The sequence below is a fragment of the Pelophylax lessonae genome (genome assembly GCF_965119305.1).
Source record: "Pelophylax lessonae genome assembly, chromosome: 9".
Lineage (NCBI taxonomy): Eukaryota > Metazoa > Chordata > Amphibia > Anura > Ranidae > Pelophylax > Pelophylax lessonae.
The window spans coordinates 262,887,807-262,914,029 of record NC_138776.1 but is presented as its reverse complement, the minus strand read 5'-3'; the positions used below and the strand labels follow the sequence as shown (position 1 = coordinate 262,914,029).

Sequence of the window (26,223 nt, the reverse complement as noted above, 5' to 3'; positions counted from 1 at the left end):
GGCCAGATCAAGAACACTCTCCAGGAGGTAGGTGTATGTGTGTCACCTTCACAACAGTTGGCCAGATCAAGAACACTCTCCAGGAGGTAGTTGTATGTGTGTCACCTTCACAACAGTTGGCCAGATCAAGAACACTCTCCAGGAGGTAGGTGTATGTGTGTCACCTTCACAACAGTTGGCCAGATCAAGAACACTCTCCAGGAGGTAGGTGTATGTGTGTCAGATCAAGAACACTCTCCAGGAGGTAGGTGTATGTGTGTCAGATCAAGAACACTCTCCAGGAGGTAGGTGTATGTGTGTCAAAGTCCACAATCAAGAGAAGACTTCACCAGAGTGAATACAGAGGGTTCACCACAAGATGTAAACCATTGGTGAGCCTCAAAAACAGGAAGGCCAGATTAGAGTTTGCCAAACAACATCTAAAAAAGCCTTCACAGTTCTGGAACAACATCCTATGGACAGATGAGACCAAGATCAACTTGTAGCAGAGTGATGGGAAGAGAAGAGTATGGAGAAGGAAAGGAACTGCTCATGACCCAAAGCATACCACCTCATCAGTGAAGCATGGTGGTGGTAGTGTCATGTTGTGGGCATGTATGGCTGCCAATGGAACTGGTTCTCTTGTATTTATTGATGATGTGACTGCTGACAAAAGTGCCGGATGAATTCTAAAGTCTTTCGGGCAATATTATCTGCTCATATTCAGCCAAATGCTTCAGAACTCATTGGACGGCGCTTCACAGTGCAGATGGACAATGACCTGAAGCATACTGCGAAAGCAACCAAAGAGTTTTTCAAGAGAAAGAAGTGGAATGTTATGCAATGGCCAAGTCAGTCACCTGACCTGAATCCGATTGAGCATGCATTTCACTTGCTGAAGACAAAACTGAAGGGAAAATGCCCCAAGAACAAGCAGGAACTGAAGACAGTTGCAGTAGAGGCCTGGCAGAGCATCACCAGGGATGAAACCCAGCGTCTGGTGAAGTCTTTGCATTCCAGACTTCAGGCTGTGATTGGCTGCAAAGGATTTGCAACCAAGTATTAAAAAGTGAAAGTTTGATTTATGATTGTTAATCTGTCCCATTACTTTTGGTCCCTTAAAAGTGGGAGGCACATATACAAACTGTTGTAATTCCTACACCGTTCACCTTATTTGGATGTAAATACCCTCAAATTAAAGCTGAAAATCTGCAGTTAAAGCACATCTTGTTTGTTTCATTTCAAATTTATTGTGGTGGTGTATAAACTGATATTGAATAATGGCTGTATAAAGCCAAAAAGATAAGAATTGTGTCGATGTCCCAATATTTATGCACCTGACTGTAGATCTGGGAACTCAAGATATTTAATAATGCCAGGGAATGATTGTAACTCTACAAGCTTCAGATTTTCTGGGGAGGGAGGCGGATAGGCATTTTATCAGTGTTATGAATATATGGAAAGTGTTCCAGTTGTGATGTGATAGAAGTAGTCAGGGATTCAATTATAGTAATTTCATCCTCTAAACCAGCTTTTACCAACCTTTTCAACACAAGGAACCCTTGAAATAGCTTTCTGGTCTCAGGGAAACCCTGCCAAAAAATTATTATATTTTCAACTCATGATACGTTGGTGCAGGTTTCTCAACCACGGTTCCATGGAACCCTAGGGTTCCTCCAGATGTTTTTAGGAGTTCCTTGAGAAATTAGCAATTTTTGCGTCTCGCCACTGATCTTTTAGCAGAGAAACCCTGCCAGAAATTACTATTTTCAACTCATGATACGATGGTGCAGGTTTTCTCAACCACGGTTCAATGGAGCCCTAGGGTTCCTCCAGAGGTTTTTAGGGGTTCCTTGAGAAATTAGCAATTTTTGCATCTCACCACTGCACCACTGATATTTTAGCAGGGAAACCCTGCCAGAAATGACTATATTTTCAACTCATGATACGTCGGTGCAGGGTTTCTTAACCACGGTTCCTCCAGATGTTTTTAGGAATTCCTTGAGAAATTAGCAATTTTTGCGTCTCACCATTGATCTTTTAGCAGGGAAACCCTGCCAGAAATGACTATATTTTCACCTCATGGTACGTTGGTGCAGGGTTTCTCAACCATGGTTCCATGGAACCTAAGTATTCCTTCAGAGGTTTTTAGGGGTTCCTTGAGAAATTAGCAATTTTTGCTTCTCACCATTGATCTTTTAGCAGAGAAACCCTGCCAGAAATGACTATATTTTCAACTCATGATATGATGGTGCAGGGTTTCTCAACCACGGTTCCATTGAACCCTAGGGTTCCTCCAGATTTTTTTAGGGGTTCCTTGAGAAATTAGAAATTTTTGCATCTCACCACTGCACCATTGATCTTTTAGCAGAGAAACCCTGCCAGAAATTACTATATTTTCAACTCATGATACGTTGGTGCAGGGTTTCTCAACCATGGTTCCATGGAACCTTAGGGTTCCTCCAGAGGTTTTTAGGGGTTCCTTGAGAAATTAGCAATTTCTGCATCTCACCACTGCACCACTGATCTTTTTAGCTATCTGTAAGGGGTAATTCTTCCCAATGACCACAAATGTAAGGAGCATTCTTCCCAAACCAGGGTTCAGTGGAATGCTTGGGTTCCTCCATAGGTTGCTAGGGGTTCCTTGAGCAATGAGAGATTTCTTCCTCTCAGATAAGTTTCCACTGACACCATTGATCTTTTTAAAGGTCTGTAAGGGGGTAATTCTTCCCAATGACTGCAAGTGTAAGGATCATTCTTCCCACTAAACATCACACTAATGTATCATGAATTGTAGATAAAGTATTTTTTAGCAGGGGTTTCCTAAGACCAGAAAGATATTTTAAGGATTCCTTTGTATTGCAAAGGTTGAGAAAGGCTGCATTAGTGTGGTGTTCAGTGGGAAGAAAATTCCTTACATTTGTGGTCATTGGGAATAATTCCCCCCTTACAGATAGCTAAAAAGATTAATGATGTCAGTGGGAACTTATCTGAGAGGCAGAAATTGCTCAAGGAACCCCTAGCAACCTCTGGAGGAATCCAAGGGTTTCACGGAACTCTGGTTGAGGAAGAATGCTCCTTACACTTGTGGCCATTGGGCAGAATAACTCTCATTCAGATAGCTAAAAAGATCCACTGTGTCAGTGGGATCGGAGAGGTAAAAATTTCTCATTGCTCAAGAAACCCCTAGCAACCTCTGGAGGAAACCTAGGGTTCAGTGGAAACCTGGTTGAGAAACCCTAGTTTAAAAAAAACAGTGCTGGGCTTGGTGCACAATGACGCACGCAACATAGTCAAGTACGGGAATACACAAACAACTCTTTTTATAGGTTGCTATTGGCTTTTGCATGTCATTGTTTGTCGTTTGTTTTACTGAAGTAGCTGGCTTTTTATTGGTCCAGCCAATGTATAATTATTAATAACTTTTTATATATTTATTATTTTAGTTATACAAGATATAACTTGAATTTAATCTTCGTATTATTGTATGTTAATCTTTTATTCCAGTTTTTTAAAATAAACACTCTACACTTTACAATTTTCTGCCCTGAGTGCGGTTTTTCTTTTCTACAAATGACCATAATTCTTAGATGATCGATGACTGGAATGTTCATAGAGAGTTATCTATTGGTGTTGGGTTACTGAGATTGACAGTCCAGAAGGTTCAGTTCCAGAGAGTCCAGAAGGTCCAGTTCCAGAGAGTCCAGAAGGTCCAGTTCCAGAGAGTCCAGAAGGTCCAGTTCCAGAGAGTTCAGAAGGTCCAGTTTCAGAAAGTCCAGAAGGACCAGTTTCAGGGAGTCCAGAAGGTTCTTTTTTTAGGGAGTCCAGAAGGTCCTGTTTCAGGGAGTCCAAAGGATTCAGTTTCAGAGAGTCCAGAATGTCCAGTTTCAGGAAGTCCAGAAGGTCCAGTGTGAGTGAATTCAAAAGGTCCAGTTTCAGGGAGTCCAGAAGATCCAGTTTCAGGAGGTTCAGTTTCAGGGAGTCCAGAAGATCCAGTTTCAGGAGGTTCAGTTTCAGGGAGTCCAGAAGATCCAGTTTCAGGGAGTCCAGAAGGTCCATTTTTAGGGAGTTAAGAAGATCCAGTTTCAGGATGTCTAGTTCCAGAGAGTCAAGAAAGTCCAGTTTCAGGAATTCCAGAAGGTCCCGTTTCAGGAAGTCCAGAAGGTCCAGTTTCAGGGAGTCGAGAAGGTCCAGTTTCAGGAAGTCAAGAAGGTCCAGTTTCAGGAATTCCAGAAGGTCCAGTTTCAAGAAGTCCAGAAGGTCCAGTTTCAGGAAGTCAAAAAGGTCCAGTTTCAGGGAGTTGAGAAGGTCCAGTTTCAGGGGGTCAAGAAGGTGAAGTTTCAGGGAGTTCAGGAGATCCAGTTCCAGAGAGTCCAGAAGCTCCAGCTCCACATGTTTTTTTTTTTTTTTTTTTAAAGCCCGTAGCGTGTGAAACACACTCAAAAGACTTCACCCGGTGCATAAAAAAGTGCACACACACAAACGTGAGGAACACAAAAAGTGCACAGGGTGTGCGAACAAATGGTCTTCCCTCCGAAGAGGTAGGACCCGAACCTCGATCCCCCGGGGCGCAAGACTCCTGACAGGGATTTGAGGTACTCATGGTCTGTCTGGCCGGAACCAGACTGACCCCGTTCTTCAGGGGGACTGCCGAAACAGCCCCCACCGAGTACTAAGTGGGGCTCCCCCGAAGGGAGACCCCATGAGAGAGGGCGGACCAAGCCAAAAGGCCATATCCACCCCCTCCCAAGACTCAAGGTAGGGCCCGAGGACCCACACCCTACAAGTCGTGCCAAGTGAAAAAAGGTGATAGAAAAGTGACAAACCACAAAGAAAAAGCACACACAAACAAAAAGGTGGGGGAGGGGAAGTGGAGAGGTGAATTAGTGCCCTTGTGAAAATACAAAGGCAGGCCTTCCGGCCGGAATAAAAATTCCTCTGGTCGAAGCCAAAAGGCCTTGCCCAAGAGGCAGGTGCTTAAAAAAGTGTGCGTAGGTGCAGTGACCATGGTGCCGAAAAACTCAAGGCGAGCTGCCCCTCACCAGTGAGAATTAAGGCACCCCTGGGCTGCCACCCCAGGGGCACATACACTACGGGCTTTTTCTACCCCGGCCCAATAGCCAGACCGAGTGTAGCCCTTGCCTACCAGGAGGTTTGGAACGTGGACAGCTTAGGGTGAGCCTGCCTTCAACTGGGGACAAGCCTTTTGCAAGGCCAGATTCAACCCAGGAGGAAAGGCCCTCCCACCGCCATCCCAATTCCTCACCAATTACATCCAGGAGCAATACAGACCGGCCTCCATGACGAACCAGCCCTCTTGCTCCCTTCAAACTGGTAGGGGCGGACCCATTCAAATCAGAAGGCAACGGACCCATCCGGCTTTCTCTGACAGCTCCACATGTGTGCCAGCTGATATTCTAAGAATACAGCAATTACAAATACCCCATAGAATAATCCCATCAACGCCACCCTGGTTCCCCTCCTTATGGTTACAGTGATAGATTCCATAATTTCACAGTCATTATCTTTATCAGTGACAAGGCGCCCCCCCCTTAATAGAGGCTTACAAGGTATGTTAGTGACATGTAAATGGAATAACATATTTCACGAGTCTCTGAGAGCTTTCATACTTGTATGTATAGTCCTTGGCGAGACGGCATCCACGCAGCAAGGCTTCCATGAATGAACACCAACAGCAGCTCAAGCCATAGAAAACCAAGAAGGAGCACCAGACCAAACCCGGATGAAAGAGTCCAAGATAAGTCCTATTGGATGTGTATGGAATAAATGTAAAAGATTAAGGATATTGTTTAGTGTCACTTTTTAGAATAAGAGTACTTTGCCCGGACCTAAACTGACCCAGCCTTACCGTCCATATATGTATTCTCATTGAAATCCAATGGCTTTGGAGTTTGTTGAAATCCAACACAGCTGGTCCTCTTTCTCCTGCCCTTGTGAGAGCATTACAGCCCTAAAGACTGAAGTGCGTACGCATGACCTCGAGAGAGGATTTTGCGAAGGGTCGGGACTCGTGAGTGTTAGATCTTGGAATTATGCATCAGTAGGTAGATCGAAATTGCACCATACTCGCTCACAAGTCACGCTACATAATCACACCTCAAAACTGCATCGCACTAGTGTGAACAAGACCTAATAGCAGCTTCTACAGCTGCTGTATGTACACAATTCCCAGCTGTCATTATGACAGTCAAGAAATACCAGTAAACGTGAGAGGAGAGCTGCAGTGGTAGAAGGACACGGCATAATACCTATGTCCTGTATACTTCAATAACTTTTTTCTTTTGTTTTTGGGGGGGATTTTACCTTGGGTGGTTAATACACCACAAAATAATGTAGAGCCATTTATCCAACTGTCCATCCAGAGCCTCTGGTTTATAGACCGGATACATCCTAAATATAGAACCATTTATCCAACTGTCCATCCAGAGCCTCTGGTTTATAGACCAGATACATCCTAAATATAGAACCATTTATCCAACTGTCCATCCAGAGCCTCTGGTTTATAGACCAGATACATCCTAAATATAGAACCATTTATCCAACTGTCCATCCAGAGCCTCTGGTTTATAGACCACATACATCCTAAATATAGAACCATTTATCCAACTGTCCATCCAGAGTCTCTGGTTTATAGACCAGATACATCCTAAATATAGAACCATTTATCCAACTGTCCATCCAGAGCCTCTGGTTTATAGACCAGATACATCCTAAATATAGAACCATTTATCCAACTGTCCATCCAGAGTCTCTGGTTTATAGACCAGATACATCCTAAATATAGAACCATTTATCCAACTGTCCATCCAGAGCCTCTGGTTTATAGACCAGATACATCCTAAATATAGAACCATTTATCCAACTGTCCATCCAAAGCCTCTGGTTTATAGACCGGATACATCCTAAATATAGAATCATTTATCCAACTGTCCATCCAGAGCCTCTGGTTTATAGACCGGATACATCCTAAATATAGAACCATTTATCCAACTGTCCATCCAAAGTCTCTGGTTTATAGACCGGATACATCCTAAATATAGAACCATTTATCCAACTGTCCATCCAGAGCCTCTGGTTTGACGACCAGATACATCCTAAATATAGAACCATTTATCCAACTGTCCATCCAGAGCTTCTGGTTTGACGACCAGATGCATCCTAAATATGGAACCATTTTTTTGGATCACATCATGCAGTTGCTGCAGATTTGTCGGCTGCACATCTACGATGCCAATCTCCCCTTCCACTGCATCCCAAAGGTGCTCTACTTGATGAGATGTGGTGAGTGTGGAGACCATTGGAGGACAGTGACCTCATTGTCATGGTGAAGAAACCAGTGGTGAGATGATTGGAGTTTTGTGACCTGGTGCATTATCCTGCTGCAAGGAGCCATCAGAAGATGGGTACACTGTAGTCATAAAGGGATGGACATTGTCCGTAATATACTCAGGTAGGCTGTGACGCTTAAACCATGCAAAATTTGTACTAAGGAGCCAAAAGTGTGCCAAGAAAAAAATCCCCACAACATTACACCCCCACCACCAGCCTGAACCGGTGATACAAGGCGGGATGGATTTATGCGCCAAATTCTGACCCCACCTTCTGAATGTCGCAGCTGAAATCCAGACTCATCAGACCAGGCAACATTTTTCCAATCTTCTATTGTCCAATTTTGGTGAGCCTGTGCGAATAGTAGCCTCAGTTTCCTGTTCTTAGCTGACAGGAGTGGCACCCGGTTTGGTCTTCTGTTGCTCTAGCCCATCTACTTCAAGGTTTGATGTGTTGCACGTTCAGAGATGGTATTCTGCATATGTTGGAAGTAACGAGTGGGTATTTTCGAGTTACTGTTGCCTTTATGCTGAGGAGATGGGTCAAACCTTTCGCCAATGTATGAACCTTCATAGATTTCACAATTAACGATGTCAAAATAGATGTCCTTGTGGTGGGTCATTTCTGCAGCACAAACCATATAACTGATGAGGAACTTCAAGTCACGGAAAGGGAGACTAGAATGGGAATTCATAGACAAATTTTACAACTCTGGACCGGTGTCTGAATCAGGACAGCAATTTTATGTGCCACTATGGTTTTAATTAATTTTCAGACCTTAATTAATTTTTCGGAAACCTTTGACCAAAAGGATGGACAGCGCAGAAGGACTTAATGAGATGACAAGAGTTGTATATCATTGCTTTTATAGACATCTCAACGGATTGTCATTGAAGGTGAGACCTGTGCCTGGAACCCTTATCTCTGAGAGAGTTACCCCAATAACACTTCTAAACTCTAAATTAATTCTTACAACAACCTTTAAAATGTATATATATATATATATAAAAAAAAAACATTTTTCAATGTGTATATTTCATTGCTCCTCCTCGTAACTCTTTGTATAAATATGTGGGTTTTAGAACCATTTATAAGAAATATAGGAAGCCTGATGAAGTTGCCCCAGAAACTTGCATCTTTAACTACTTCCCGCAAACCGACGTAGCTCTACGCCGGCTGCCATAAGTGGTTGTACCGGGGTGATGCCTGCAGCTAGAGGCATCATCCCGGTACCATTTTTTGGAGCCAGTGGTCGGCTTTTATGCGGTAATGGCCTATGTGGCTCATGAGCCGCTCGATCAATATCCCCAGCAAGCGGGAGGGGACGCCCCCTCCTGCGGCTCTGCCTGGGTGTCCCGTCCCACCGGGAGATCCGAGCAACCAGCCTCCACACGTCAACCGGCTGGTTGAAGTCCCGAAAAGAGCCAGATTCAGCTTAGATCGGGTCTCCGATGACATAACCCGGAGGTGGCGTCCATGACGTCACGTCCGTGTTACTCGACGGCTAAAGGCGCCGAATTTAAAAAGTGACAGTATTCAAAAATGCAGTTTTTGGCATTTTGAATACATTGAAGTGCAGTGGAGGGATTTGGGGTCTTTATACCCCCGATCCCTCCATAAAGAGTTCCTGTCACTGCCTATTACTGTCACATTCCTCCCGATCCCTCCATAAAGAGTACCTGTCACTGCCTATTACTGTCACATTCCTCCCCTCCCCCCGATCCCTCCATAAAGAGTACCTGTCACTGCCTATTACTGTTACATCCCCTCCCCCGATCCCTCCATAAAGAGTACCTGTCACTGCCTATTACTGTCACATTCCCCCCTCCCCCCAATCCCTTCATAAAGAGTACCTGTCACTGCCTATTACTGTCACATCCCCCCCCGCCCCCGATCCCTCCATAAAGAGTACCTGTCACTGCCTATTACTGTCACATTCCCCCCTCCCCCCGATCCCTCCATAAAGAGTACCTGTCACTGCATATTACTGTCACATTCCCCCCGATCCCTCCATAAAGAGTACCTGTCACTGCCTATTACTGTCACATTCCCCCCGATCCCTCCATAAAGAGTACCTGTCACTCCCTATTGCTGTCACATTCCCCCCGATCCCTCCATAAAGAGTACCTGTCACTCCCTATTGCTGTCACAAGGGATGTTTACATTGCTTCTCACACCAATAAAAGTGATCAGATTTATTTATTTATTTATTTTTTTAAAAACCTGTGCTAAAATTGAAAAAATAAATAAAATAAATAGGAAAAAAAAAAAAAACCTATTTTAAGCACCCCCGTCGCCATGAGCTCGAGCACGAAAGAAATCGCTGTTCAAACCACACATGTGAGGTATGGCCGCGATCGCCAGAGCGAGAGCAATAATTAAAAAAAAAAAAAAAGAGCTACTCTGTAATTTTAAACTGGTAACCGTTAACAAAAATTTAAATCATCGCCTATGGAGATTTTTACTGACTGTAGTTTGTCGCCCGTCTGCGGGTGTGCGCAATTTAAACCGTAACATTTACTCGGCGTGACATCATCTTTCACAATATACAAAAAAAATGGGATAACTTTACTGTTTAGTTTTTTTTTAAATGCAGGGAAATGTATATTTTCAAAAAAAATGGCGCTTGAAAGACCGCTGCGCAAATACCGCGTGACAAAAAATATTGCAATGACCGCCATTTTATTCTCCAGAGTCTTTGCTAAAAAATATATATATATATATATATATATATATATATATATATATATATATATATATATAATGTTTGGGGGTTCTAAGTAATTTTCTAGCAAAAAATACTGATTTTACCTTGTAAACAACAATTGTCAGAAATTGGCTCGGTCCTTAAGTTGTAAATAACTTAGGTTACCCAATAAATGGGGATTGCTTTCTGGAAAACCCAAATTATTTTTCATTATTTTATTATTATTTTATTATTATTATTATATTATTATTATTATTTTACTATTATTTATTTAAGTACTTACGCACCTACGCAGCGCTTTACATATATAATGTACATTCGCATCAGTCCCTGCCCTCAAGAAGCTTACAATCTAAGCATACATTTTTTTCATAATACGTTTTCATTGTTTAAATTTAAACTTGGGAGTTTTAGAGACAATAAAATTAAATAAAATCCTGAGAGCAGCCAAAGAATTGAAAAAAAAATGTTATAGGCGGCAGATTTTATGTTATTCACAAGGCGGTGATCCTACGTATTGGTAGTGGAACGCAGAGACAGGAAGTTATAGGAGCCACAGACAGGAAGTGATGTCACAGGAAGTTGCGGGTGAAAGGTGAGCTGAGAGGAAGCAGGAGACATCGCTGGAACTGGCAGCAGGGGAGGTAATAAGATATTGTATTTATTTTGTATTTTTAAATCCCCCCCCCCCCCCCCCCGTCCGTCATCTCCGTCTTTTATTTACGTACAATTGTAGTGTATTTATAGAGCCATTTATCCAACTGTCCATCCAGAGCCTCTGGTTTATAGACCGGATACATCCTAAATATAGAACCATTTATCCAACTGTCCATCCAGAGCCTCTGGTTTATAGACCGGATACATCCTAAATATAGAACCATTTATCCAACTGTCCATCCAGAGCCTCTGGTTTATAGACCGGATACATCCTAAATATAGAACCATTTATCCAACTGTCCATTCAGAGCCTCTGGTTTATAGACCGGATACATCCTAAATATAGAACCATTTATCCAACTGTCCATCCAGAGCCTCTGGTTTATAGACTGGATACATCCTAAATATAGAACCATTTATCCAACTGTCCATCCAGAGCCTCTGGTTTATAGACCGGATATATCCTAAATATAGAACCATTTATCCAACTGTCAATCCAGAGCCTCTGGTTTATAGACTGGATACATCCTAAATATAGAACCATTTATCCAACTGTCCATCCAGAGCCTCTGGTTTGTAGACCAGATACATCCTAAATATAGAACCATTTATCATTCCTCAAAAAAAGCTGTCTAGGGGTGGGTGCTGTGTCCATCGATGAACATCAGAAAAATGGATTTTATTGTAAATCAAAAATCCCATTTTCTCTTTCGTTCATTGACGGACACAGCTCCTGATTCTTCTTAACCTTTGGGACATCCCAAAGCAGTGTAAAACATGAGGGGAGGGAAACAGCAGAAAATTCCCAAGGAGCTCACCTGAAAAAAACAATACACCCTCAGAGAGGACCAAAAAGAGTTTGCAGAGCAATCTCCAGTAGTCCATTGCCAGGGAGGTCCATGGATCCAGAAACCAGCAAAAGCGTCCACCTTCCCCCCCCCACCCAGATATGGGTGAGGGCGCCCCTTCATACAGAGGCAGCCTTGTCCGCAGGTCTGAAAGAGCCTGCTCGTGGCTTGCCAGACCAGGTCCTCTTGGAACCTTTGGTGGAGGCCCTGACTCTTGATCCTTTGTCTTGAGATCCTGAGAGATGAAGAGGCCCCTTAGGAGCCGGGGAGAATGGCCCACATCTACGACTGGGCTCCTTGCCCTTGGTAGCCTGCAGAAGAAGAGTACCCCCCCCCCCCTGAGACCCTTAATGATGTCATCCAAGGAAGCTCCAAACAGGCAAACCCCTACAAGAGGGAGATCAGAAAAGGCCTTCTTAGAAGTCTAGTCCGCAGACCAGCATTCCAACCAGACAATACCCAGAAGGACCACTGCTGATACAGACAGCATAGAGATCAAAGGTGCTGCAATCAAAGAGGCACCACAAACAAACTGTAGCCCCTGGACCAAACAGCTTGACAGGTGGAAGCTGTTCTCCCTCCAGGATCCGGCATGAAAGCTTAGCCCACTTGGTCAGAGTTTGCGACACCAGGGCAATAGTAATTACCGGCCTAAATGCTGAACCAGCCACAGCGCACATATGGCGGGCCAGAGCATCCGCCCTCTTAGCTGGACCTGTAAAGGTCGGGGACTCCTCAACCGGGATGAAGGTAACTCAACTTGACCTGGAAACCGGCGAGTCCACTACAGGTGGGACCATCCACCTTTTACGCAGTAAATCCTCATAAGGATACTGCAAACAAAAAACGCCTAGCAACCACTGCGTTTTGGACAACCCCACTGATTTGTGACAATATTGTCAAGGTAAGCGGAAAGAAGAACACCTTCGCCGCTTTGGAGGGCCTGTGGGTCCCAAAAGAAACCGTTACCTCTGTTACCACCATTAGCCGCAACCTCCATTTTTATGCACTGACACAAACAGTGCATCCATCAGCACCTATTTAAGCGCGGCTAGAGGAGCAGAGGAATCATCCGCACTATCTGAGCACTCAGGGTATGTGGATGCAGACCCAGTTGGGTCGCTATATACTGAGCTCACCCCACAAACATAACAATCAGGGGAGGCTGCCGACTGCGTTCCTGCAAAGGGTACGCTGGCCAAGGGTCCACAAATGGACCACCTATTGGACCCCGCAAAAAACAAGGGGGTCACCCTCTGAGCCTTCCATAGAGGACATGATAGGACATAGCCCCCTTCAAAGGGGGCCACCCGCCGTAACGCAGACCCACAGGCAAGGTACTCTCGCTAAAACCCAGAGGACATCCCTGCCCTAGTCACCAACCCCCCGTTGTGCACCAGAGAAACCCAGTCATCAGCTCGGTCAGCAGAAATTATAACCAGCCCCCCTAAGAGCATGTGGCAACAGCCAGCTCATAACCTCACACAGTGAGAAGTGGGGGGGGGGGGGACGAAAGAACCAAAGTAACCAAGGAGGGGCTGGGGGGAAGGGAGGGGAACCTGGGGGTCTGAACATCCCAGGGAGGGGCCCACGTCCACCCCACAACCCTCCAGGGGTAGTGGGGGGACAGCTTCTTACCACACCAGGAACAGGATTGGCACTGCTCCGGACAGGACACCGCTTCATCGTAATGTGAGTGCCGTTAGCTAGGAGGAAACACTGCAACTCAGGCAGAAGCCAGTTCGTATGCGTCCTTGCGGGAAGTTTAACTCGCAGGTCAACCCCCGTCCAGTGAGGCTATTTTGCGGCCAACCTAGCGGTCGGCACACGCTCACTGGCTGGATCTATATTATCCAGGTCATCGCCCAGTCCAGCATTTGATTGTAGTGGCACTTGATTGCAGTTCTCACTGGAACAAAATAATAAAAAAAAATGTAAATAAAATAAAAAAAAAATTCCATTTAGAATGAAAAAAATACTAGGACCAGAGATCCCAGCAAGGAACTAGGTCTTTACGCCTGACTAGGCAGAAATAGCAAGAAGTGGGACTGCCCCATAGGCGTAGTCAAGTTTTTTCCTGCATAGTGTCTTACTCCTGTAGGGAGCAGCATAACCCAATGGTTAAGAAGATTCAGGAACTGTGTCCGTCAATGAACGAAAGCGAAATAAATATTAACAACGTGAAGCACACCTCAACCTCGAATTCCTCTTCCCGGCATATCTCTGCCTCCAATGACCCCCCCCCACAACACCTGTGCCTCTATCGACCCCCAAGCACACCTCTTCTTCCACCCTTCCCTCTCCAGCACACCTAAGCCTCCATTTCCCCCCTCCAAAAAAAAAAAAAAATCAAGCGCATTTGAGCTTTCAATATCCCACACCCCCCCCCCCCAATCCATCATACCTAGGCCTCCAATATGGTATAATAGTTTGGGGGGAGGGGTGTGGAAATGGAGGCATAGGTATGATAGATTTTTTTGGGGGGGAGGGTAGAATTGGAGGCATAGGTATGATAGATTGGGGGGGGGGGCGGTGGAATTGGAGGCATATGATGGATTGGGGGAGGTGGGTGGAATTGGATAGGTATGATTCAGACCTATGCCTCTAATTACCCCCCTCCCAGATCAAGCACATCTATGATTTCAATCCCCCCCCTCCTCTCAGCACACCTCTTGTTCCATTTTCCATCATACCAAGTGGAGTCCTTCACAGGGTGCTCTGGCTCAAATTGCCTCCAGCCATTAAAAACACGGCTCCAAGAAAGATGTAGCCAGAAACTCCAGAATCCCATGGAAATCTTTATTAGCAACAAGGTCAAGATTAAAAATGGCTGACGCGTTTCGGCATACAGCCTTGTTCACAGCCAGCAGCCGGTATGGAGTCCCTAGCAAGTGGCTAAGGTTTTCGACTTTATTGCCAGCCCTGTCCACACTCGCCCTCCTCATATTTCCACTCGCCAAATGCAAGCGGGCGAGTGGAAAATTTTGAGGGCTGCAGTACAGAATTACATCTTTAAAAAACTAACAGGGGTCAATACTTACCGTACATTTCTTTTCCTGGCGTCAATCCATGGCAGCATGCTACCACACGTACTGTATACTGTCATGTCGGTGCCAGTAAAGAGTTTCACCCTTAGTTCTACTTTAAATGGAATCTCATGTTTTCTTCCAATTACGTTGATACACAAGGCCTGTAATGTTATATAAAACCAATCTGAGATGTCAGAACTTTCTAGGAACTCTGTTCAGACATTATTCATCCCCGTACAGTCCAGATAATTCTCAGTTTATTATCCGTCTACAGAGAATTCATTATAGATCCCATGATCACATCAATAAGGATGGACAGGGACCAAAGTCACATGACTGAGAGGATAATAAACCTCACCCTGGAGATCATCTACCTGCTGACCAGAGAGGTGAGGGGGATTCTGGGAGGTCACATGACCTTATTCCTAACTCTGTAATTAAAACACAGACCTGACAGGAAAGGTAAGGAGGATTCCGTAACTTCTGTAGAGATAACTGTTACTTTTCACTTTACGCAGGAATATAAGGTAGTGAAGAAAACACCTGGAGAACCATTACCACCCAGCAGCCGTCTTTATGGAACGTCATCTTTCACAGTGCCTCCACCTCACTACCTGACAACAGAGGTAACCAATGTCAAGAAGATTTTAGAAGTTACCGACAAGATCATTGAGCTGCTGACAGGAGAGGTGAGCGGTGCCGGGTATTCTGGGACATTATCCAGTAACAGACAAGGGATGTGTCTGGATGGTGACTGTATCATTGTGTGTGTCAGGTTCCTATAAGGTGTCAGGATTTCACTGTCTATTTCTCCATGGAGGAGTTGGAGTATTTAGAAGAACACAAGGATCTCTACAAGGACGTCATGATGGAGAAACAGCCGATCCTCACATCACCGGGTAAGAGGAGACTTTATTGTAAAGGAGGGAGCAGTACGGAGGGTCCACCTAGATCCCCCACCATCTGATAAACACATAGAAACAATGTATTCAGTCAATGTGTGTGTTTCCTACAGATGGATCCAGTAATGGGAACCCACCAGAGAGATGTCCCCGTCCTCTGTATTCCCGGGATTCCACACTGGAAGATCACACCATCCCTCACCATCATCAGGTAGATGAGGAGCAAAAGCAAATCATTAGGATCTGTACATTATCTGCATTGTTACAATTTATGTCATTTTTATTATATATTCAGAGTGAAAACCTGAGAGATTGTAAAGTTGAACTAAAAGAGGAGGATGATGAGGATGGGGCAATGGAGGAATCAGAGTTTCCAAAAGGACACAAAGATCTGTACAAGGACAAAATAGTGGAGTCGTTCAGCTACAGAAACCAACCAGAGAGATGTCCCCAACCTCTATATTCCCGGGATTCCACACAGGAAGATCACACCATTCCTCATCATGATCAGGTAGATGGGGCTGACCATGAGGCCTAAAAATGTGTTCTAAGATATGAAATGACATTCTATGTAATTCCTACGTTCTGCCATCTTTGGGGTTTAGGGTGAAGAACTGAAAGACATCAAAGTTGAGATTAAAGAGGAAGAAGAAGAGATGTTGGTGAGTGGAGATCAGCAGTCTAAGGAGGAGGGAGAGATGAATATGAAAATTAAACAGGAGGAATCCTCTCTACTTATAGATACAGGTACGTAATAAACACTAAATGCTGAAATAGCTTATATTTGTGTTATAACAGTTTGTTTTTCAGATTTTATTTAGGAAATGTTTGCACTTTAACCTCAAAAACACAGAGATAAAGACAACGAAAAGAATAAAATGGCTACATTTGGTGAATAAGGTCGCAGCCACTTCTGAAGATAGTATAAATGGTAGTAGAGATTACCTATATCTTTATAAAGACTGTAGGTAGTAAAATTCTTTGTCAACAAAAACAAACACATCAGGTTATCGAGAAAAGGGGACATACCTCAACATAATGTCATGTTCCCAACAAACGAGGAGGAGATACTGTACACCATATGAAAGGTCCATCTCCATTCCTCAATATAACGTTATGTTCCCAACAAACGAGGAGGAGATACTGTACACCATATGAAAGGTCCATCTCCATTCCTCAATATAACGTTATGTTCCCAACAAATGAGGAGATACTGTACACCATATGAAAGGTCCATCTCCATTCCTCAATATAACGTCATGTTCCCAACAAACGAGGAGGAGATACTGTACACCATATGAAAGGTCCATCTCCATTCCTCAATATAACGTTATGTTCCCAACAAACGAGGAGGAGATACTGTACACCATATGAAAGGTCCATCTCCATTCCTCAATATAACGTTATGTTCCCAACAAATGAGGAGATACTGTACACCATATGAAAGGTCCATCTCCATTCCTCAATATAACGTCATGTTCCCAACAAACGAGGAGGAGATACTGTACACCATATGAAAGGTCCATCTCCATTCCTCAATATAACGTTATGTTCCCAACAAACGAGGAGGAGATACTGTACACCATATGAAAGGTCCATCTCCATTCCTCAATATAACGTTATGTTCCCAACAAATGAGGAGATACTGTACACCATATGAAAGGTCCATCTCCATTCCTCAATATAACGTCATGTTCCCAACAAATGAGGAGATACTGTACACCATATGAAAGGTCCATCTCCATTCCTCAATATAATGTCATGTTCCCAACAAATGAGGAGGAGATACTGTACACCATATGAAAGGTCCATCTCCATTCCTCAATATACCGTCATGTTCCCAACAAATGAGGTGGAGATACTGTACACCATATGAAAGGTCCATCCCATTCCTCAATATAACGTCATTCCTCAGTATAATGCCATTCTCCTAACAAATGAGGAGATACTGTACGCTAGGGCTGAACGATAGTTGATATCATATCGACTATCGTTCTGCGGGCGTGGGCGATATTCATATTGCCCGAAGACACAATGAGAAGTCAGGACTCGGGGGGAGGACTCAGTGCTGGCAGCCGATACATCCGTTTTGCTTTCGGCTGTGATCGGAACTCCGCCCCTCTAGCCCGATGCAATCCAGCTCTCCCAGCTCTGCCTCTAGTCGCCAGCCGACCATTACTCCGCCCTGCTCCGCCCATTGTCTCTCCTGGCTGCATCGGGGGCGCGCATGGGGGCGGGATCAGGCTGTAATGTTTTGTAAATAGATTCAATGGGGAGACAATGGGTGGAGCAGGGCGGAGTAATGGTCGGCTAGAGGCAGAGCTGGGAGGGCTGGATTGCATCGGGCTGGAGGGGCGGAGTTCCAATCACAGCCGAAAGCAAGGGGAAACCGATATCGACACAACACCGGATCTCGGTCCAGGGGGGGTCGGGTGTGTGTGTTCCCCGGGCACAGCACCATCACCAGGTGAGATCGGGGGAGGGATGGAGGTGATCAGCTGACACCGGGCACACCGCACACACATCGCTTCCTTCCAGCTGTGCAGTGTCTTGTAAGCTGAGCGCTGATTGGCTGAAGCAGCGTCTTCCTCAGTGCGGCCTGTCTCCTCCCCTGTGATATGCGTCTCCCAGTGATAGCACGTGACTGTGGAGAAATATCGCGATATATATCATTGAAAACCAAATATCGCAATGTACTTTTTTGCCCAATATCGTGCAGCCCTACTGTACACCATATGAAAGGTCCATCTCCATTCCCCAATATAACGTAATTCCTCAGTATAACGCCATTCTCCCAACAAATGAGGAGGAGATACTGTACACCATATAAAAGGTCCATCTCCATTCCTCAATATAATATCAGGTTCCCAACAAATGAGGAGGAGATACTGTACACCATATGAAAGGTCCATCTCCATTCCTCAATATAACGTCATGTTCCCAACAAATGAGGACGAGATACTGTACACCATATGAAAGGTCCATCCCATTCCTCAATATAACGTCATTCCTCAGTATAATGCTATTCTCCAAACAAATGAGGAGATACTGTACACCATATGAAAGGTCAATCTCCATTCCTTAATGTAACGTCATGTTCCCAACAAATATGGTGGAGATACGGGACATCACATCAATGTTATAAACCCATTCCTCAAATGAACATCATTTTCACAAGGACTGAGGTGGATATACTGTACATCGCATAAAAGTTCCATCTCTGTTCCTCAGGAAGGTTCATCTCCATTCTCACAGTAACATCATCAATGTAGAAACATTATAACCCAGTGTAGTCGGGGTATATTGTATCATTGATCTGGATTGTTTTCATGGTTTAGTGTTATAATTTTTCACAGTTTTTTTTTTGCCTGGGCTTTGAAAAACGTATTATCGTTGTACCAACATATGACTCCTTAATTTAAGGCATGAAGGATACCTATAACATCTTTTAATACTGTAAATTGCTTTCCAACAGATGGACACTACACTCAGAACAGGAATATCTCTGAGGGACATTTCATTTTATCTCCAGATTATAATGTGCAAGGAAATAATATTACTCAAAATAGATCTTATCACTTGGAAAGATCAATGGATCTCTCTAATCCTGAGGGATCTTCTGACAAATCGAATACTGTAATTCCACAAATATATCGGTACAATGAGACTTTAGATGTATCGACAGATCTATCTAATCCCAAGGAATCTTCTTTAAGTCACGATGGGGTTCACAAAGGACAGCATTTATTGTCCTGTTCAGTGTGTGGGATATCTTTTACTGAAAACAAAGACCTTCTTATGCACCAGAAAAGTCACAAGAGTGAGTTTCCTATCTCATGTTCAGAGTGTGGGAAATGTTTCGCTGAGAAAGGAAACCTTCTTATGCACTGGAGAATTCACACGGGTGAGCGTCCTTTTTCGTGTACAGAGTGCGGGAAAAGTTTTAGTCAAAAGGGGAATCTTCTTGCACACCAGAGAATTCACACAGGTGTGCGTCCTTTTCCATGTTCAGAGTGTGGGAAATGTTTTACTACAAAAGCAGACCTTTTTAAACACCACAGAAGTCATACGGGTGAGCGTCCCTATTCATGCTCAATCTGCGGGAAATGTTTCACTGCGAGTGGGAACCTTGTTAGACACCAGAGACGTCACACAGGTGAACGCCCCTTTTCATGTCCAGAGTGTGAGAAAGGTTTCCCTGATAAAGAAAGCCTTCTTAAACACCAGAAAACTCACACAGGTCTGCGTCCTTTTTCATGTTCAGAGTGTGGGAAATGTTTCACTGCAAAAGCTGACCTCCTTCGACACCAGAGAAGTCACACAGGTGAGCGTCCTTTTTCATGTACAGAGTGTGGAAAGTGTTTCACTACAACTGGAAGCCTTCTTGTACACCAGAGAATTCACACAGGTGAGCGTCCTTTTTCATGTTCAGAGTGCGGGAAAGCTTGCATCACAAAAGGAGACCTTCTTCAGCACCAGAGAAGTCACACGGGCGAGCGTCCTTTTTCATGTTCAGAGTGTGGAAAATGTTTCACTACGAAAGGAAGTCTTCTTATACACCAGAGAAGTCACACAGGTGAGCACCCTTTCTCATGCTCGGAGTGCGGGAAACGTTTTAAGCAAAGAGGAAATTTTCTTAGACACCAGAGAAGTCACATAGGCGATCGTCCTTTCTCATGCTCGGTGTGCGGGAAAAGTTTCAAACAGAAAGGAAATTTTCTTAAACACCAGCGAAGTCACACAGATGAGCGTCCCTATTCAATTAGTACTGACTTGATCCCACAGTCACACATGGCACCACAGAACTAATTTGATAGGCAAATATGGCAATACGTAGACGACGTTCTTTTTTTTTTTCATAGGTTGCTGTACGTCATTGCTCTTCCTTTGTTTTCCTGAAGTAGATGGCTTTTCATTGGTCCTACCAATATATAAATATTAGTGACTTTGACTTATTTTTGTTGTAGTTTACCAATTAGACTTGTAGTAGCCATACAAAGTCCAATTTTGGGTTTGTTCTAGGATAGCAGTAACACATTAGCAACAGGCTTCCAGACGCAAAGATAAAACAATAATTTGCTCAAAAAAGCCTTTTTTAGTCCAGGTTGTGAATAAAAGTCCTATGCTTTGGGTAAAGTTCCTTTTCAGAACGACATCAGTCCATACACAAGATCCTTTCCCACTGGAAAATGTTCAGCAAGCCTTTAGCTCTCCAGCCCAGCATGTCTCCTTGACCTACAGCATGGACCAGCGGTGGAAACTGCAGAACCTGTGAGAAAGACCAAAAGCTGATCCATGCGTTTTTAGACTATATCCCACCCAAATCTCTTCAGGGTTACCAATAAAAACCAGCCATGGTACAGGTCTTGTAAGGAAAATTAGATAAGGAACTTGATTTCTTTACCATCGGGGATATCTGGCTTCATCTAAAAATTAACATTGAAGAAGTCTTAGAGCTACATCTCATCCTATCAGGATTTGATTTAGAGTCAATCTTTGTGTTAATTATTCATTCTAGTTCTGTAAAATAAACTGTAAAGTTCTTCACGGAGTCCTGTTTTTTTTTTTTTTTTAACAAATGACCATAATCATAGATGAGTGGTGTTTGGAATGTGCTCAAATCATAGACCATAATCCTTTGGTATTGTACCATGGGCCGTTTCAGGTGTGAGATCCTTTAACTCTTTTTCCCACCCAGCCATCCGTATGCTATAGGCCGGGCAGGAACTGGTTAACAAATGACCATAACTCTGAGATGATTGGTGACTGGAATGTGCTCAGATCATAGACAGTCACCCTTTGGTATTGTATTGTACCATGGGCCGATTCAGACATGAGATCCTTTAACTCTTTTTCCCGTAATCTTCTGGGCTTCCGCTCCATTGCCAGTTGACAGGTCCTCCTATGTTAACCACTTCAATACCGGGGACTTTTACCCCTTCCTGCCCAAATCAGTTCTCAGCTATACACTATATTGTCAAAAGTATTGGGACACCTGCCTTTACATTCACATGAACTTTAATGGCACCCCAGTCTTAGTCCGTAGGGTTCATTATTGAGTTGGAAGGTATAAACTCCACGCAAAGGTCTCTATTTGGATGTACAAAGAGCTAGAAAGTGCAGTTGTGAGTGACAATGTAGAAGTATAAAATACAAGTATGTGATAAAAAATGGAAATTATAGATAATTGTAAGGCTGCAGCCTCCCAGAATATTAGTCCGGAGACTAAAAGTAATATGAGTAGAGGATGGGTATTGGCGCTGCCTTAGGTAAATAGAAAATCAGTGTATGATGTAAACATATGAAGTGATAATACGATAAAGTGACAAGTGCAAATATTATCACAACTGATATAGAAATAATGTAAACATATAAAGTGGTAATGCAATAAAGTGACAAAGTGCAAATATTATCACAACTTATAAAGTGCACATTTCCAGTGGTATACAAATAAAGTGCTAGCATGCACGTGAAAGAAAGTCCTCGACTGTATAAAACAGTATGGTATAGGTGCTGGAAGTGCTAAAAAACCAATTAACTCTAGGTTGTAAAAAGACACAGTCCAGATTAGCAATAGTGTGCAACAAAAAGGTTCAGCCGTCCAATGTGGTGAAATCTCTAGAGTCCACTGGCTACTTATAGCGTGGAATAGTATACGCCAAGACAGGTGGATAGTCAGGTGGGAAACACACTACCGGGAAGGTGAACTAGGAAGAGGTGAACCCATGTTTGGTGGTGAGGTGCTAGGTGATCCCTTCTGGTAGAAAGACACACTCCCCAGAAGCACCCACCCCACACAGGGGTATAGGGCGGGTGTATAACGGTCAAAAATCACTGTATCTCCTCTCCTTCTAGGTCGGTAGATCCCTGGGGAATGGTCTCAGCGGTCCTGACAGCGAGTGTTCCTGAGATGGCAGTGGGTCCTAATATTCTCTTAGGGGCCGGGGTTACTCCGAGATATTCACCAGAGGTATCACAATCATATGCCAGGGGACAACAAGTAGACAAGGCACATAGCGTAATAACGTCTCAGTAAGGCTTATTAGTGCATAGATAGAGAGGTACTCACATAAAAGGCAGGTTAAATGAGCGTGGGTACGAGTCGGGAACGGTATGCGATCCAAGCCTCAATCTCGATTCCCCAACGGAAGTGACGCGACATGCCGTACGCGTTTCATAATCAATACGTCATCAGCAGCCTGATGCTGATGACGTATTGATTACGAAACGCGTACGGCGTGTCGCGTCACTTCCGGTTGGGGAAGTGACGCCTGATGCTGATAACGTATTGATTACGAAACGCGTACGGCGTGTCGCGTCACTTCCGGTTGGGGAATCGAGATCAAGGCTTGGATCGCATACCGTTCCCGACTCGTACCCACGCTCATTTAACCTGCCTTTTATGTGAGTACCTCTCTATCTATGCACTAATAAACCTTACTGAGACGTTATTACGCTATGTGCCTTGTCTACTTGTTGTCCCCTGGCATATGATTGTGATACCTCTGGTGAATATCTCGGAGTAACCCCGGCCCCTAAGAGAATATTAGGACCCACTGCCATCTCAGGAACACTCGCTGTCAGGACCGCTGAGACCATTCCCCAGGGATCTACCGACCTAGAAGGAGAGGAGATACAGTGATTTTTGACCGTTATACACCCGCCCTATACCCCTGTGTGGGGTGGGTGCTTCTGGTGAGTGTGTCTTTCTACCAGAAGGGATCACCTAGCACCTCACCACCAAACATGGGGTCACCTCTTCCTAGTTCACCTTCCCGGTAGTGTGTTTCCCACCTGACTATCCACCTGTCTTGGCGTATACTATTCCACGCTATAAGTAGCCAGTGGTCTCTAGAGATTTCACCACATTGGACGGCTGAACCTTTTTGTTGCACACTATTGCTAATCTGGACTGTGTCTTTTTACAACCTAGAGTTAATTGGTTTTTTAGCACTTCCAGCACCTATACCATACTGTTTTATACAGTCGAGGACTTTCTTGCACGTGCATGCTAGCACTTTATTTGTATACCACTGGAAATGTGCACTTTATAAGTTGTGATAATATTTGCACTTTGTCACTTTATTGCATTACCACTTTATATGTTTACATTATTTCTATATCAGTTGTGATAATATTTGCACTTGTCACTTTATTGTATTGTCACTTTATCGTATTATCACTTCATATGTTTACATCATACACTGATTTTCTATTTACCTAAGGCAGCGCCAATACCCATCCTCTACTCATTATTGGGTTGGCCCACCCTTTGCAGCTATAACAGATTCAACTCTTCTGGGAAGGCTGTCCACAAGGTTTAGGTATCCACAGCACCTAAAAACGGGACCAATATTGGGTTGACAGCCACAAAATACATGGTAACTTCTGCTCTAGATCTCTAAAGGTCATATACCTGATATTGTGTGCCCCTTGGGACTTTATGCTGAGGAGAATGGTCAAACTCTTTGGCAATGTATGAACCTTCATAGATTCACAATTAATGACACTGAAACAGATATCCCTGTGGCGGGTTGTTTCTGCAGCACAAACCATATACTGTAACTGATGAGGAACTTCAAGTCAAGGAAGGAGAGACTAGAATGGGAATTCAGAGACAAATTCAAAATATCTATAAAAGGTTCCAAATGAACTTCAGCCTCCTCTGCATGAAGATGACATACTCTGGGAATATGCCTGGAAGCACCGTTACTAACAAATCAACAACTGGCTAACCAAAGACCACTTTTAACAATCCAATACCAAGTAGAACAGAGGTGTCAAACTCAATTTGATTGTGGGCCGCAACAGCATTATGGTCACCCTCAAAGGGCTAGTTTTATATGTAGGACTAGATGTCCAGAGCACCCCACCCACCCTTTACTCAGATGTCAAGAGCCACCCCACCATTAGCCATGAGTCCCCCATACTCCCTTACATCACAGTTTCCCCCCCCCCCCCCCTTGTGCTGCTGCCGGGAATAAGTTGGGGGTGGAAGCAGAAGATGCAGGGTTTGGAGGAGGGCTGGAGTCTGCTGAATACTGCAGGAAGGTGGAGAAGAGGGGGTTCTGCGGTTGCCCAGAGAGGCACAGGATCTGTAGAAGGAGTTCTGTACTCCTCTCTGCTGCCGACTGATGAGACAGAGAAGGGGGTTGGGGGGGCAGAGACGAGTCTCTATCGGGCTGCAAGGAGAAGCTCAGGATCCAGCATAGGAGTTCTGTCCTCCTTTCTGCTGTTGAATGCTGAGACATGGTGGGGGCAGATACAATGGGGCTGCTGCAACTGCAGGAGAGGTGCGATGGCCACATGAAATGGCCTGGAGGGCCGGATTCGGCCTGTGGGCCTTGTATTTAACACATGTGAAGTAGAACATCGACCTGCATGCATAAATGTAAGAGACCTGCACGCTTATCCACAGCACCTATACGGGACCAATATTGTAGGGTGACCAGACGTCCCTTGTTTCCCGGGACAGTCCCCGGATTGAGGACACTGTGCCCGGTCCAGGTCTGTCCCCGGTTTTGTCCCTGGATTCAGGGCCTGATTAATGTAGACAGGCCAGGTCATCCCATGCTGGCCGAGAAACAGCCTGGTGGCTCAGATGCAGATACCCCCTGCAGGACGATCTCACTGCCGCTCCTGCTCAGTGGAAGAGAGGCAGAGCCAAAAATTGACTGTGTGGAGGGCTGAGACTGGGAGATGAACAGGGGGGGGGGGGGGTCTGTTTGTACGCAGGTGAGGGCAGTGGGGGAGCATATTGTGTGCTCCTTGGGACTTTATGCTGAGGAGATGGGTCAAACCCTTCACCAATTTATGAACCTTCATAGATTTCACAATTAACGACGCCTTCTGGTGGGTCATTTCTGCAGCACAAACCATATACCTGATGAGGAACTTCAAGTCAAGGAAAGGGAGACTAGAATGGGAATTCATAGACCAATTTTAAAACTCTGGACCGGTGTCTGAATCAGGACAGCAATTTTATGTGCCACTATGGTTTTAATTAATTTTCAGACCTTAATTAATTTTTCGGAAACCTTTGACCAAAAGGATGGACAGTGCAAAAGGACTTAATGAGATGACAAGAGTTGTATATGATTGCTTTTATAGACATCTCAAAAGGATTGTCATTGAAGGTGAGACCTGTGCCTGGAACCCTTATCTCTGAGAGAGTTACCCCAATAACGCTTCTAAACTCTAAATTAATTCCTACAACAACCTTTAAAATGTATATATATATATATATATATATATAAACTGTTTTTTCAATGTGTATATTTCATTGCTCCTCCTCGTAACTCTTTGTATAAATATGTGGGCTGAAGAACCATTTATAAGAAACGTAGGAAGCCCGATGAAGTTGCCCCCGAAAACTTGCATCTTTAATAACTTAAGTTACCCAGTAAATGGGGATTACTTTCTGGAAAACACAATTTATTTTTTATTTATATATTATAGGTACTAACGCACTTACGCAACGCTTTACATATATATTGTACATTCACATCAGTCCTTGCCCTCGAGAAGCTTAAGATATAAGCATACATTTTTTTTAATAATAATCATTGTTTAAATTTAAACTTGGGGTTTTAGAGACAATAAAATTAAAGAACATCCTGAGAACAGCTATCAAAGTATTGAAAAATATGTTATAGGCGGCAGATTTTATGTTATTCCACAAGGCGGTGATCCTACGTATTGGTAGTGGAACGCAGAGACAGGAAGTTATAGGAGCCACAGACAGGAAGAGA

General features: G+C 44.0%; 2 protein-coding genes across 2 annotated transcripts in view; one reads left to right on the top strand and one right to left on the bottom strand.

Annotated features, from left to right (window-relative positions):
• The window catches only part of LOC309563884 (uncharacterized protein), a 71,027-nt gene extending 50,648 nt beyond the window's left edge, over positions 1 to 20,379 (top strand). The window contains exons 9-14 of the mRNA XM_082268520.1: positions 3,570 to 3,785; positions 4,078 to 4,311; positions 15,089 to 15,196; positions 15,768 to 15,983; positions 16,078 to 16,219; positions 18,948 to 20,379. Coding sequence (XP_082124646.1) covers positions 3,570 to 3,785; positions 4,078 to 4,311; positions 15,089 to 15,196; positions 15,768 to 15,983; positions 16,078 to 16,219; positions 18,948 to 20,281 — 2,250 coding nt within the window. The 3' untranslated portion in view covers positions 20,282 to 20,379. The remainder of the gene's footprint in view (positions 1 to 3,569; positions 3,786 to 4,077; positions 4,312 to 15,088; positions 15,197 to 15,767; positions 15,984 to 16,077; positions 16,220 to 18,947) is intronic.
• Positions 1 to 26,223, bottom strand: part of LOC309564428 (uncharacterized protein) — a gene marked incomplete at its 3' end in the record, with an annotated part of 637,385 nt that overhangs the window by 463,230 nt on the left and 147,932 nt on the right.